The sequence below is a fragment of the Amphiprion ocellaris genome, chromosome 9 (assembly GCF_022539595.1).
Source record: "Amphiprion ocellaris isolate individual 3 ecotype Okinawa chromosome 9, ASM2253959v1, whole genome shotgun sequence".
Taxonomy (NCBI): domain Eukaryota; kingdom Metazoa; phylum Chordata; class Actinopteri; family Pomacentridae; genus Amphiprion; species Amphiprion ocellaris.
Window position 1 is genome coordinate 2,401,766 of NC_072774.1, and position 13,867 is coordinate 2,415,632.

A 13,867-nucleotide genomic window follows, 5' to 3' on the forward strand; every position below is an offset into this window, starting at 1 on the left:
AAATCATCCACCGGGATAATAAAGATGTAACCATAAAGGCTAGAAATCTCTATATTCATATTTATTTATGTCTATAAATCTACACATGAATATTGTCATTTATGTCTCTTCTTGAGGACTCGTTTGATCTTTGAGTTCAGCTGAAGAGTCAGAGAGAGACGGAAGTCCTGGAGGTTTATCACTGGAAAAGACACAAACAATCATATATCTGGGACTTTTTCTCAGCTTACGTATAAAAAAGCATTTTTTAACAGTTTTTATGAGTCTCACCTGTCGCATTCTTTCTCTGTCTGTAACATAAATAATAAAACATTAGATTTTAGAATAAGCAAATACAGAATACAACAGCAGTGAGGACATCCTTGTGCAAGATCACTTAAAAGTGTTTATTTCTAAGTTAAACAGCAGAATATTTTCTAATAAACAGTAAAAAACAAACTCTTTATAGAGACAATATTAAAAATTTACACCTCAAAGTAGAAATTCAAAGAACCAAAGTGAATCCAGCTGTGATTTCAGTCAGTCTAACTTCATGAACATGGTTTTAAAATGAGCTGTAAACAGCAGAACGTCCTCAGTTCTGGACCTATGGAATGTATCTATGTCTGCATCATGGCTTCACATGGAAAAGAACTGAACAGAGGAAGTGAAAATCTGACTGAGAGACTTGAAGAAGATCCACGAAGATCAGTGAGCAACTAAAAACCAGTGAAGCACAGAGTCAGCAGTAATCAGGAGGTATAGAAGGAGTCATAGTACCACTAATCAGGAGGTCTAGAAGGAGTCATAGTACCACTAATCAGGAGGTCTAGGAGGAGTCATAGTACCACTAATCAGAGCTCCTAAAATGACTCCACAGACAGTGAACTACTTCCACAATCCAGCTGTAAAAACAGACAGCAGCTGCTTCAGACTTGGTTCAGGAGTTCTCAATGGAAACCAGAGTTAGTGTGAAGCTCAGACAGTGTGAAGGAACCTTCAGAACATCAACCTCTATGGACGGAGGACAAGAACTAAACCTGGTTGCTGCTCAGAACTAAACTTCCAGATGAAAGTTTGCTGAAGAACATGAGAAGAAGCCTGATGGATGTTGGAGAACATTCTTTGGTCAGATGAAGATAAATGAGTTCAGATGGAGTCCAGATGTTTGGTGTGAACCTGACCAGGACTACCACAGTGGATGCATAGTCCTGACAGTGAAGCACAGAGGTGGAAGTGTGATGATGTGGGGCTGCATGAGGTCAGAAGGTGTTGAAGACATTTCTAGATGCAGCATGAAGGTCTAATTTCCTTTACTGAGAGTTTTTACCTTCAGTCTCTGCGATGCGTTTCCAACTATCTTTCTTTGAACCCCGAGAGTCTCGAAGGAATGACTCCGAACTCTGATGGCTCTCTGAGAACAGAGGAAAAATAATTCATAATGAACATATTAAAATCAAACATGATGTGACCTGTGATGGATGCCAATATTCACCTTAAAGTTTTCAATGAACCCTCCACTTCCTTCAGATGCTCCTCGGACTCCTTCAGACGGCAGAGGAGCCAGAGATGGATCTCCCATCATAACCTGGGAACGACTGAAGAGCTCAGACTGCAAACTCTCCAGAAGCGATGAACGAGTACGAAGCTGTAAAAGAGATAGATGAGATAAAATGAGATGAAATAAGATGAGATCAAGACACGATGAGATGAGATAGAGATCAAATGCAATGAAATAAGATAGGGATAAGATGATATCAAATGAGATGAGACACAATGAGATAAGATGAGATGAAATGAGAAAAATTAGATCAGATGAGATAAAGATATGATGAGATGAGATAATGATAAAATGAGATGTGATAAGATAAAGATTAGATGAGTTGAAAGAGATAAAATGAGATAAGATGAAATGTGATGAGATAAGATTAAATGAGATGTGATGATAAAAAATGAGATGAGATAAGATAAAATAGAGATAAGATGCAATAAGATGAGATAAAGAGTAGATGAGATGATAGTGAAAAAATAAGATAAAATGAGATAAGATGAAATGGGATGAGATGAAGAACATCTTATCTTCATTATCTTATCTCATCTTAGATGAGATAACATAAGCTTTTATTAGTCCCACAGTGGGGAGATTTACAGCAAACTAGAATAGTGCAAACATTGAAAGAATATTAGTACAAAAATAGAGAATAAACCAAAATCTATATAAATACTAGCTGTAGAAAATACAGTATTGCATCAGTGGTATTGCATCGATTCTTTCATGAGTAGAAATACTGAGAGCAGTATTAATATTTTCTAAAAAGGCTGCCTATTATTAACGGTTGTGCTTGTGTGATGCTTCTTTGACTAATGCATGACAGATTTTCCCAGTTTTCTGTCTCATTTGATAAAGATCATTAATACAGATTGTTTCTCTACCTCCAGTCTGCTGAACTGTTCGGCCTTGTAGCAGGAAATCTCTGCGTTGATGAGTTTGGTGAGAAGAAACTCTCTCAGCTGGAAACGCTGAAACATCAGACAAAGAAACCAGAAGTTCAGGTGATGAGATAAAGATAAGCTGAGATGAGATGGAGATAAAATTAGATAAAGATAAGATGAGATGAGATGAGATAAAGATAAAATGAGATGAGATAAGTTGAGATGAGATAGTGATAAAATGAGATGAGATAAGATGAGATGGATAGTAAGATAAGATGAGATGGATAGTGAGACAGTGAGACATTACGTTGGAGATGTTAATGTTGAATTTGAACAGCTTTTACATTTTGACTTTGATTTGAGGCTGTTCCAAGGAGTATGAATAATTCTGGACACAGTATTTATGTTCTACTCACTTGAAACTTGACAACAAACAGGAAAATCAGGAAAGTTGTTGCAGCAGAAACATTAATAAAGGAAAACAATAATCAAAATGAAACTTTACGTCTGTGAAGATGGGAGGATCTGGGAGAACCGGACCAAAGGGAGGAACATCTTCTCTGGCCGTGACAGACACCTGAGAAGAAAGAACATATTAGAACCTGAATGATATCAGCTCAGTGTCAAAGTCAGTCAAATACTTTCTTAGATAATATCTTTTCAATACTGTCCATTGATCCACTTCCATCAGGTTATTTCTCGCACTAAATTTGAGTCGTTTTGTTTCTCGCTTTTGTCATTTTGTCTTGTTTTTGAAATATTTTGTCTTGTTTGTGTTTTTTTGTCTGACTTCTATCATTTGTCTCTTGTTTTTGTTGTTTTGTTTCTCGTTTTTGTCATTTTGTGTTTCGCTTTATTCGTTGCTTTGTTTCTTGTTTTTGTTGTTTTGTGTAAGTTTTTGTCTTGTTTTTGACGTTTGTCCATTTTTTTGTTGCTTTCTAACTTATTTGTCTATTTTTTGTCTCTTTTTTGATTTGTTTCGTGTCGTTTGTCTCATTTTTTGGTCATGTTGTTTCTCGCTTTGTAATATTTTGTGTTATTTTGTATTATTTTTGTCTTTTTTTTGTCTGGTTTTTATCATTTGTCTCACGTTTTTGTCGTTTTGTTTCTCATTTTTGTCATTTTGTGTTTCCTTTTTTTCTCATTTGTTTTTTGCTTTATTTTTGTAATTTTGTGTAGTTTTTGTCTTGTTTTTGCCATTTGTCAAATTTTTTTGTCGTTTTGTTTCTTGCTTTTGTTGTTTTGTCATTTTTGTCATTTTGTGTTACACTGCCGATCATTTAATACTAATATCAGAGCTTAACCCTCGTGTCGTCCTGCAGGTCAAAATTGACCCATTTTAAAGTTTGAAAATGTGGGGAAAATAATTATATTTTCACAGTGAAATTTCTGATGTCCGCATTTTCAACATTTTTGAGAAATCTTTGAACATTTTTTTATTGGAAAAAAACAATTCACTGGATTTTGGTTGATTTTTTTGTGAATGTTCTTAAAGAAAATATTAGAAGTTTTACTGATATATATGGAATCACTTTAGATATTTTTAGGATTTTTTTGGAAGATTTTTACTCATTTTTTGAAATGATTTTCTTGCCAAATTTTTAACGGAAATTTTTAAGGAATTATTGGAATTTTCTTCCTGAAGGTTTTGCAAATATTCAGAAATTTGGGGAACTTTTTTGCAGAATTTTTGGATTTTTTTCAGACCAGGAAACAATATTTTTTGGTGCCCATAAATGAAGACAACAGGAGAGTTAACGGTGATACAGTTGGTGAAATTACCCTGAAAACTGCCTCATAATGCTGATAGGTTTGAAACCATCAGAATAAAGCTGTTTAGTTCAGTTTAACTCTGATAATGATCACCTGATAAGCAGCTCCTCCGGCCTCCTCGGCCCTCTGGATCCTCCGGACCACCAGGAAACAGTGCAGGAAGTGAGACTTGATGACGTCGGACAGAAAAGGAGTCCCACCCTCCTGGTAGACCAGAGCCACGATGTCGTTACCGATGTGTCTTTTCCTCTGCAGCTGGAGATGAAGAGGAAGAAAAAACACTGCTAGAGTCTAACAGAGCTGCTTTATTACAAATAAATCATCAAATCTCTGCTCCAACATTTTGATTTATCAGAAATGTTTGTTTTTAATCAAAATCTACAGATATTTAAAATGATATCTGTGATGTTTTAGAGTCAAGTACTTTCCAAGATTAACATTTATTTAAAAACTGCTATAAAAATCTGCAATATTGGACCAGTAGATCAAATAACTAAAGACTGATTTTAGCTTCATATATAACCCAAAACTTATTATATAAATCAGGCAAATCAGAGATAAAATGTGTTTCTAGTCCTTAGTGACATGAAATTTCCAAAATTACTCAAAGTGTCCAAAATGACACTAAATTTATGAAAAAATGGCACAAAATTTGCCTTAAATTACTCAGAATTCATCCACAAGGACTCAAAGTTGTCTAAAATTACATGAAACCTGTTTTTTATATTTCAACTCAGCCGTAATCAGATTATTTGATCTACTGTCCAATATTACAGATTCTAATTCAATGACATGATGAGAAATAAGAGAAAATTTCAAGTTTTTATTTTCAATAATTCCTCAGCTATTGTTTAAACAGATTTAGTGTGAGGGGAAAAAAGCTAAATTCATTATTTATTTATGTATTTATTTATTCTTTATTCTCAGAAAGTGTTTCCATATATAAATCTAAATTTCCAGATGTCTTTATAAATACCCAGATATTAAACTATGAAACTTAGAGCAGAACTTCTCTGACGGTCTGAGATGATTCTGAGATGATGCTGAGAGGCGTTATTAACCTGCTGTGGGTCTCCTTCTGTAAACGGCAGCTTGGTGGCAACGTGAAACATGACTTCTCTACCGTGGAAAGACGTGAAAATGGCTTCGGTTCCCGTCTGACCGTGAGAAACGTCCAGACCTCCTCTGAAGCTGAGAGAACAGAAGCAGTCCTGGAGTGGTTAGAGCTTATCTTTATCCTACCAAGCATCACCATCAGTAAGTCTGAGGTTTTATCCTGCAGTTTTAGGTTTATTTTTGTGTTTCTTCCCCTGATTTATCTTCTTTTTACCGTGTGAATCCCTGCAGTTGGATGGTTTCTCCCAGAACAGACAAGAACTCTTTAAACTCTTCACTCTCCTGGTTGTTGCTCAGTATTTCCTCCTCAGTGAGCTGCACACAGACATGAAGAATAATAGAATAATCAGATTATTTTTAATAAATCACAGGAGCAGATCAACCCTTTGTTAGTTCTCACCTGGCCGTCCTTCTGGTACAAAACACCAAACTTGAAATTAGGAGAAACTCGATGTTCGTCAAACGTGGTGATAAGTTCTGGAGCCTGAAGGAGAGAAAAGTGGAAAAAAGAGGAAAAGTTCAGGTGTGAATAATAAATAAACCGAACCCTGGCTGAGTTCCATTTAGATGCTTCAGGTTCTGGTCCTGAACGTCTTATTAGAACAGAACTATTCAACCAAATGTTTCCTTTCAGTTATGTCTTTCTCTGACTATCCTCTGGTTTCTCCTGTATAACTGACTATCTTTGGGTTGTGGACAAGTCATCTTCTCTTCTTGGGCTTTGGATCGATATTTTTCACTATTTTGATCATCAGTTATTCAGGTTAAAAAGAGTCTAAAGTCTCTGATTATCCTTTGGTTTCTATTGTTTGAGTATCTTTGGATTGTGGATCAAACATTTGACATCTTTGGGCTTTGGATTGATGTTTTTCACTATTTTGATCATCAACTACTCAGTTTTTGGTTAAAAAGAGTCGAAATTCTTTAAATTATCTTGTTTCTTTGCACTAAATTGACCATCTTTGGATGGTGGACCAAACTTTGACATCTTTGGGCTTTGAATCGATGCTTTTTTAGTATTTTGATAATCAATTAATCAATTTTTGGTTTAAAAAAAATCTAAATTCTTCAAGTATCTTCTGGTTTCTGCTGTCTGAGTGTCTTTGGATTGTGGACCAAATCATCTTCTCATCTTGGGCTTTGGATCGATATTTTTCACTGTTTTAATAGTCGATTAATCAGTTTTAGGTTTAAAAAAAAAACATCTAAATTCCATGACTGTGCACTGATTTAATTCTAGTAAATTGAATATCTTTGAGGACAAATCATTTGATATTTCTGGCAACACTGATCAATATTTTTCACTATTTGATAATCAATTAACTAGTTTTTGGTTAAAAAGAGTTTAAATTCTGCAATTATCTTCTCGTTTCTCCAGTCTGATTGAGTATCTTTGGATTATGGACCAAACATTTGCCATCTTTAGGAAACACTGATGGATATTTTTCACAATTTTGATTATCAACTACTCAGTTTTTGGTTTTATGTTAATCTCACCTTCAGGTATCCGACCACATCGAACTTGGAGACAGTCACTCTGTCACAGAGCATCTGGAGGAAACAGAAGCAAAGTTCAGAAACACTTTTTACTTTTTCAGTGTCTGAAAGTAAAATTTACTCATTTTCTAAATGTTGAGACGGAGCTTGAAGTTTCAGTTGATTTATATCTGACTCTAAACTGAGACTCCAGAGAACTTCTCAGAGGGCAATTATATCATTATTAATCCTCCACATTTTTGAAAAACAAAAATAAATAATAAGAAACCCATGGGTTTCGATAGGGTCTTCACATTTTTCAAATTTTTTAAATTGTAAAATAATAACTTCAAGTGTTTTTACTGATAGTACTACTTTGCACTGCAGTATTGCTACTATTACTTCAGTTCTGGAGGTAAATACTTGGAAACCTTTGCTAATTCAACAGCAGATGGGATGTTTGGGAACAGAGACAACGAGAAAACTCCATGCAGAGAACATTCCTTCATCCTGAGAGAGAAAACACAGCAGTTAGTTTCTTCTCATTAACAATTAGCATCAAAGAAGATAACTATAAAACATACAGTCCGAGTATTATTAGCTCTGAATCTTTGTGTTCTGCTTGCTGAAGTTCCTTCCAATGACCTCCAGTCTGCTGTCATCATTAAATAATCCTCATTTCAAAATTTTAAAGACATACATTTTCTCATTCTTCACTAAAAAGTCCATTTTCACTGCAAGCGCTCTGGAGGTTCCAAGTTAGCTCATGACATTATTTGTATATCTAACTAGTCATAAAGAAAATGCTGCACGTAGAGCCACAAATTCAAGTCAAACCTGACCAGGACAACCACAGTGAATGCATAGTCCTGACAGTAAAGCATGGATGTATTTTGTGTCCCTTCGTTTGATAGTTTTCTTTCAGTTTTTTGGTCATTTTCTTTGTCTCAGTTGTTGCTTAGTCTATCACCTGATCAAAATGACTACAGTGAATGCATAGTCCTGACAGTAAGGTCATTTTCTCTCAACTTTTTGGTACTTTTGTTTGTCTGTGTCGTTGTTTTTTGTCTCTTTATGATCATTTTATTTAAATTTTTTGGTCATTTTGTGTCTCTTTGTGGTTGTTTTGTGTCTCTGCTGACCAGGACTACCACAGTGGATCCATAGTCCTGACAGTGAAGCACGGAAGTATGATGATGTGGGGCTGCATGAGGTCAGAAGGTGTTGACACTTCTAGATGCAGCATAAATGTCTGAGGATGAACCAGAACACTGGCTGGACTGTAATAGTACTTTTTAATCTAATGATTCCTGAACTTGTCGTTTTTAATTTGTGCAAATACTGTACTGTTAAACTTGTCTGTGCTGCAGCTGAGACAGAAAAAAAAACTGATTCAGGTTAAAGTTTCCACAGATCTGGACCTGAGTATGACCCGTAGTTTGTTCTCCTCTTCTTCCAGACACACCGACAGAACCAGGGGGCCCAGAGCTGGATCCACTGTAGTGAACGAGTGGTGGTACTGAAGGAGACAGCAGAAGATAAACCATGAAGACCAGAGCAGGAGGAGCATCACGTTCTCCTCTTGGCTCGGTTCAAGTCCACCTACTCTGGACCGGAAGAAGTCCTGGTAGTTCCTGGCCTCGCCGTCCCTCTCCATGATGTCGTAGCATCCTGGATCCAGGCCGTGATGGGAGGAGGTGGGGCTGACGTCCACCAGCCTCTCCACAGGAGGATCGGTCCAGTAGCCTCCGGACTTGGACAGCAGGATGAGCGGAAGTTCTCCGGCGATGGTCAGGAGCTGAGACTGAAGCAGACCGACCAGGTGAGGCTGATGTTTGTTGTGGTAATAAATGTAAAGGTCAGTGTAAACACTCTGGAAACGTCTGAGAGAACCGGGAGATCTGCTGGTTCAACAGGGTGGTGATCATCTTCATTTTAAAGCTCTTTATAAAGACAGAACCAAAATATATACAATTTAAACTGACATTTTTTTTTAAAAATTATTTAAAAAAATCAGTTTTACACTGTCAAAATATAAAAATTTACAGATTTTCCCTGTTTTCTGACTTACAGATAATAACTAGTGAAAGCACACATAAATGTTTATGTTTTTACTGTAAACAACAATAAAAAACCAGGTCATAAATTACAGTATGTTTATTTGTTCTTTATTATGTATGACTATAAAATTACAGTTTTGTTTTTTACAATTTTATTTAAATAAGCCTTAAATATTTTATTTTAGGTATTTATTTTTTATTGATTAATTAATTTTATTGAGTTATTAATATTTATTCAAGACAGGCACGCACAGGCGTGTGTTCTGCATGTGTACATTATGTACAGATACTGAATCACGTGACCTAAATATGTAGTGGGCAGCGGGAATTGATGGGACTCAGAAACACTCCCACAATTTAATCAGTTGTTCCTTGGATCATTTCTGCTGGATAAGTCCTGATAAGTCCTCAGTGGTGGATTTGTAGTAGGATCACAATCATGTGATCATCAGCAGGGAGCTGACGTAGTGTTTACTTGTTGTCATGGTTACAGTGATGCCGTGCCGCTATCTGGCAATGATACAGAAATCTTTAACAAATCCATGCATCCAGACTATAAGCTGCATCACTGCTAGAATCTAATCACTTGGTCCTTGTATCATTTCTGATCTTCCCTGAAAATTCAATCCAAATCTGCTTTTGAGTAATGTTGGGAACAGACAGACAGACAGACAGACAGACAGACAGACAGACAGACAGACAGACAGACAGACAGACAGACAGACAGACAGACAGACAGACAGACAGACAGACAGACAGACAGACAGACAGATCAATGCAAGTCGTCACATAACTCCACCGTGTTTCTTGGCGGAGTGATAAATTTACTGCAGATAAAGAACCAGGTGGTCCTGAAGAGGTTCTGACTGATTTTTAGACTTTGTTAGACCAAACACAGCTTCTATAATGTTCAGATCTGAACCCTGGAGGTCTACATTTATCTGCCCTCTTCAGCCTTCATTATTCCACTGATCTGGACGTTATATTTAACACCAGCAGCAGAACTGAAGCTTCAACAACAACAGACCGACTTTCACCAGCGGCTTCACCTCTTCCTCTTTTCTGCCTCTTAAAGATGGAACCTTGTTCCTGTTGTGGAGAGTTTCCAACCACCACATTCACTCAGCTATTCTAAGAAACGAATCGTCTTCTTCGGTCCACTTCTGGGTTTGTTGGACCCGATGCAGAGAATGTTTAGACCGGAGAGCAGCTGGAGAAGTTGTGTGTTTTTATAAAAAGAATCTGTTATCTATAGTCTGATTTTCTGCTTGTCATCTCCTGTGTGGTTTTAGTCTGAACCTCCTGATTCCTGCAAGTCACGTTCACAGCAGAACTCACAACGTATCTGCTCCATCATGTGATCCAGGACATACCTTCCAGACTGACGAGGTCACCTGTTCTGATGGGTGATAGGCTGTTTCAGTAGTGTAGGTCAACTTCAACTCATTTATAGCAACTTTAGCAAATATAGAGCAACGTTAATTAATATAGAGCAACTTTAGCTAATGTAGAGCAACATTAATTAATATAGAGCAACTTTAACTTATATAGAGCAACTTTAGCTAATATAGAGCAACATTAATTAATATAGAGCAACTTTAGCTAATATAGAGCAACTTTAGCTAATATAGAGCAACATTAATTAATATAGAGCAACTTTAGCTAATATAGAGCAACTTTAGCTAATATAGAGCAACTTTAGGTAATATAGAGCAATGTTAATTAATATAGAGCAACTTTAGCTAATGTAGAGCAAATTTAGCTCATTGTAGAGCAACTTTAACTAATACAGAGCAACTTTAACTCATTTTAGAGCATCTTTAACTAATATAGAACAACTTTAGCTAATATAGAGCAACTTTAATTCATGCACACTACTATAATAAAAAGGTGGAGCAGGAGGCCTGTGATGCGTTCAGGTGTAGTATCTCCTGCTGGTTCTTCTGCAGCTCTGTCGTGGATCAAACTGTGTTGTTGTCGTTCAGACTCACCTTCAGAGGCGGAGGGAACTCACAGCGCTGTTCATCGATCCTGCTGCCCTGATGGACAAGAGCAGCGACGGTAACAAAGGTCTGCTCGGCTTCACCGCCTTCACAACACGATCAATGAAACTCACCTGCAGTTTCTCAATGATCTCAAACAGCTCCGTGTCCTGCTTCAGAGAAGAGCAGACAGACGGAAGAACGGGAAGGAAGGAGGAAGAGGAACATGACTTCAGCCGGACTTCTCAGAAAAGGCAGGATGTGAGCGTTCATTAAGAGCATTTAATTCAGATTAAAGCGGTGTAATGATATCACCCTGCTGCTGGACGGAGGCACCGGCTGGCTGTCTCTGGATGGAGACTCCAGGATGTTCAGGATGTTGTTCCCTGCAGGTTCAGCTCTGCAGCAACAGGTTGAGTCAACACAACACATAACAACCTATAAATAACCACAACTCCACATTTTTCCTTTGTTTTAGTGCAAAAAAGTACCTTCTGGAAATGTTCACATTCAAGGAATTATCTTTTTACAAAACATTATGAACAACCTGAAATTTCTTATGAAAAATAAATGAAATTTCAACAACATTATTCCTCAATTTATCATTTACACATTACAACTTAGAGATCGCAGCGTGTCTACAAAGGAACAAAACATTTAGTCATTTGGAACCGAAGGATATAGCATTTTACTTTATGCTCAAAATGACAAAAGTCAGACAAAAAAATAACAAAAACAAGACAAAATATTACAAAAACAAGACACAAAACGACAGACGCGAGAAACAAAATGACAAAATATTGGACAAACAACACAAACGAGACAGAAAAGAAACCCAAAACAACAAAAATGAGAAACAAAACAACAAAAATGTGAGACAAGCAACAAAAGTCAGACACAAAATGAGACAAATGACATGAAACAAAACAAGATACAAAAGTTATGAAGTGACAAAAAAATGGACAAATGACAAAAACGACACAAATAATGACAAAAGCGAGAAACAAAATAACCAAAAAATAGACAAACAACACAAGTGAGACAAAAAAATACAAAATGACAAAAACAATGCTCAAAACAATGAATAAAGCAAACACAAAATTACAAAAAACACAAGCGAGACAAAAAGGAAACAGAAAAACACAAAAACGAGACACAAAATGACAAAAACATGAGACAAGTGACAAGTCAGACAAAAAAGGACAAAAAATAACAAAAACAAGACAAAATATTTGAAAAATGAGACACAAAATGACAAAAGCGAGAAACAAAATGACAAAAAAATGGACAAACGACTTAAGCGAGATAAAAAGGAAACCCAAAATGACAAAAACATGATAAAAGCAACAAAAGTCAGACAAAAAACCAAGAAAAACAAAACCAAAATATTAAACAAATGAGACACAAAATGACAAAAATTAGACAAAAACCACAAGTGAGACAAAAAGGAAACGCAAAATAATAAAAACATGAGACAAACAACAATAATCAAACAAAAAATAACAAGAACAAGACAAAATATGACAAAAATGAGATGCAAAATGACAAAAAAATGAGACAAATGACACAAAGACAAAAAATGACAAATGTGAGAAACAAAACGACAAGAACAAAATAAAGCAAAATGACAAAAATAAGAGAAAAAACAAGTGAGAAAAAAGGAAACACAAAATGACAGTAACATGAGACAAACAATAAGTCAGACAAAAAAACAACACAAAGAAGACAAAATATTACAAAAATTAGACACAAAACAACAAAAGAACAATGAACAATCTAGGATTTTACTTTATGATCAAAACAACTTGTCATGGTCTAGAAATTATTTTAAATTTATAGTTTTACTAATTTACAATCTGCAGTTAATGTCTTCTCTGGAATTTCTACTCTTTCAGGACCGGATTGGACCCTCTGGTGGGCCGGTTTTTGTCCACGGGCCTCATGTTTGACACCCCTGATCTCCAGGTTTAAAGCGTGAATTAAGAATCAAAAAGCTTCCTCACCTCGTCTCATCTCCACATGTGAATCTGTCGTCACTGTAAACAAGGAAGTGACACCGAACTCTAAGACTTCAGATCTAGAAATCCTGGCGTTTAAAGTGAGCGTTTGTGCAGAATGAAAGTGTTTTTCCATACCCGCCGTAAGCACCAAAAGTGAAACTTCTCTTCCTGATGGAGGACCAGTCGCTCCTCTTGTGTCCCTCCATGCTGCCGGTTTGAGTGTTGATCATCAGGCTCTGGTTCAGGTTGGATTAATTCATCCCTCCTCCTCCTCCTCTCTGCCCCCTGCCTCCCACATCCCAGCTTCCCTTTCCTCCCTCCGTCTGTCCTGCTGCTTTAACAGAGGCAGGTGCAGCAGACAGAACCAGGACCGGGACCAGAACCAGAACCAGAACCAGAACCCAGCTGCTTCACCTCCTCCTCCTCAGAGAAACTCTGCTGCTTCATCAGGATCTTAAAGAAGAGCTGCAGGTGGATAAAGAAAGGAGGGGAGACATTTTCCTCCGGACCTGTTACCCTTTGAGTCGGTGAGAATCATCAATTATTGACAGGACTCACGGTGAGGGTGAGGAGGAGACGGCAGGGGGTGAGGAGGGGAGGAAGGGATGGAGGAGGAAACAGAAAGAGGAGGAGCGACTTCCCTCCACATCGCCCTGATCTCGGTTTAATAATGTCAGCGGAAACAGGAGCATCAGAGAGGAAGTTAATCCTGAATAAACTCATTAAAGTCCACAAAAACACGTCTGAAATACAGAAACGTAAAAGTATTTAAAAATCCTCCATCAACAAGAAACCATGATAAAATATTTTAAGGCTCATTCCAGAACTGGAGGACATTTAGGCTTCAAAATGTTTGAAAAATAGGAAAAATGAGAAACAAAACAAAAACAAGACACAAAGGGAGATACAAAATGACACAGAAGGACAAAAACGAGACATAAAATGACAGAAACAAGACACAAAACAGAAACGAGATACAAAGCAAAATAAACGAGATACAAAATGACAAGAATGAGACACAAAATGACAAAAACGAAACCCAAATGAC

General features: G+C 36.8%; 1 protein-coding gene across 1 annotated transcript; it reads right to left on the reverse strand.

Annotated features, from left to right (window-relative positions):
* Positions 1 to 46: 46 nt before the first annotated feature.
* Positions 47 to 13,325, reverse strand: rap1gapl (RAP1 GTPase activating protein-like). Its single transcript, XM_055013523.1, has 19 exons — positions 12,955 to 13,325; positions 12,823 to 12,855; positions 11,135 to 11,219; positions 10,954 to 10,989; positions 10,829 to 10,876; positions 8,384 to 8,581; positions 8,199 to 8,296; positions 7,209 to 7,287; positions 6,799 to 6,852; positions 5,702 to 5,785; positions 5,516 to 5,616; positions 5,247 to 5,376; positions 4,279 to 4,440; positions 2,918 to 2,989; positions 2,413 to 2,499; positions 1,475 to 1,627; positions 1,310 to 1,393; positions 271 to 290; positions 47 to 181 (listed from the first exon to the last, which is right to left on the reverse strand). Exons 1-19 carry the CDS (start codon positions 13,047 to 13,049, stop codon positions 100 to 102), a joined length of 1,701 nt encoding a protein of 566 aa, XP_054869498.1. The 5' UTR covers positions 13,050 to 13,325; the 3' UTR covers positions 47 to 99.
* Positions 13,326 to 13,867: the final 542 nt, after the last annotated feature.

Coding starts and splice junctions, on each gene's coding strand:
- rap1gapl (XM_055013523.1), bottom strand. CDS start 13,049: ATGATCAACACTCAAACCGGCAGCATGGAGGGACACAAGAGGAGCGAC. Junction 11,220..12,822: donor ACATGTGGAGATGAGACGAG/GTGAGGAAGCTT, acceptor CTGTTGCTGCAG/AGCTGAACCTGCAGGGAACA. Junction 8,582..10,828: donor AGTTCCCTCCGCCTCTGAAG/GTGAGTCTGAAC, acceptor GGTCTGCTTCAG/TCTCAGCTCCTGACCATCGC.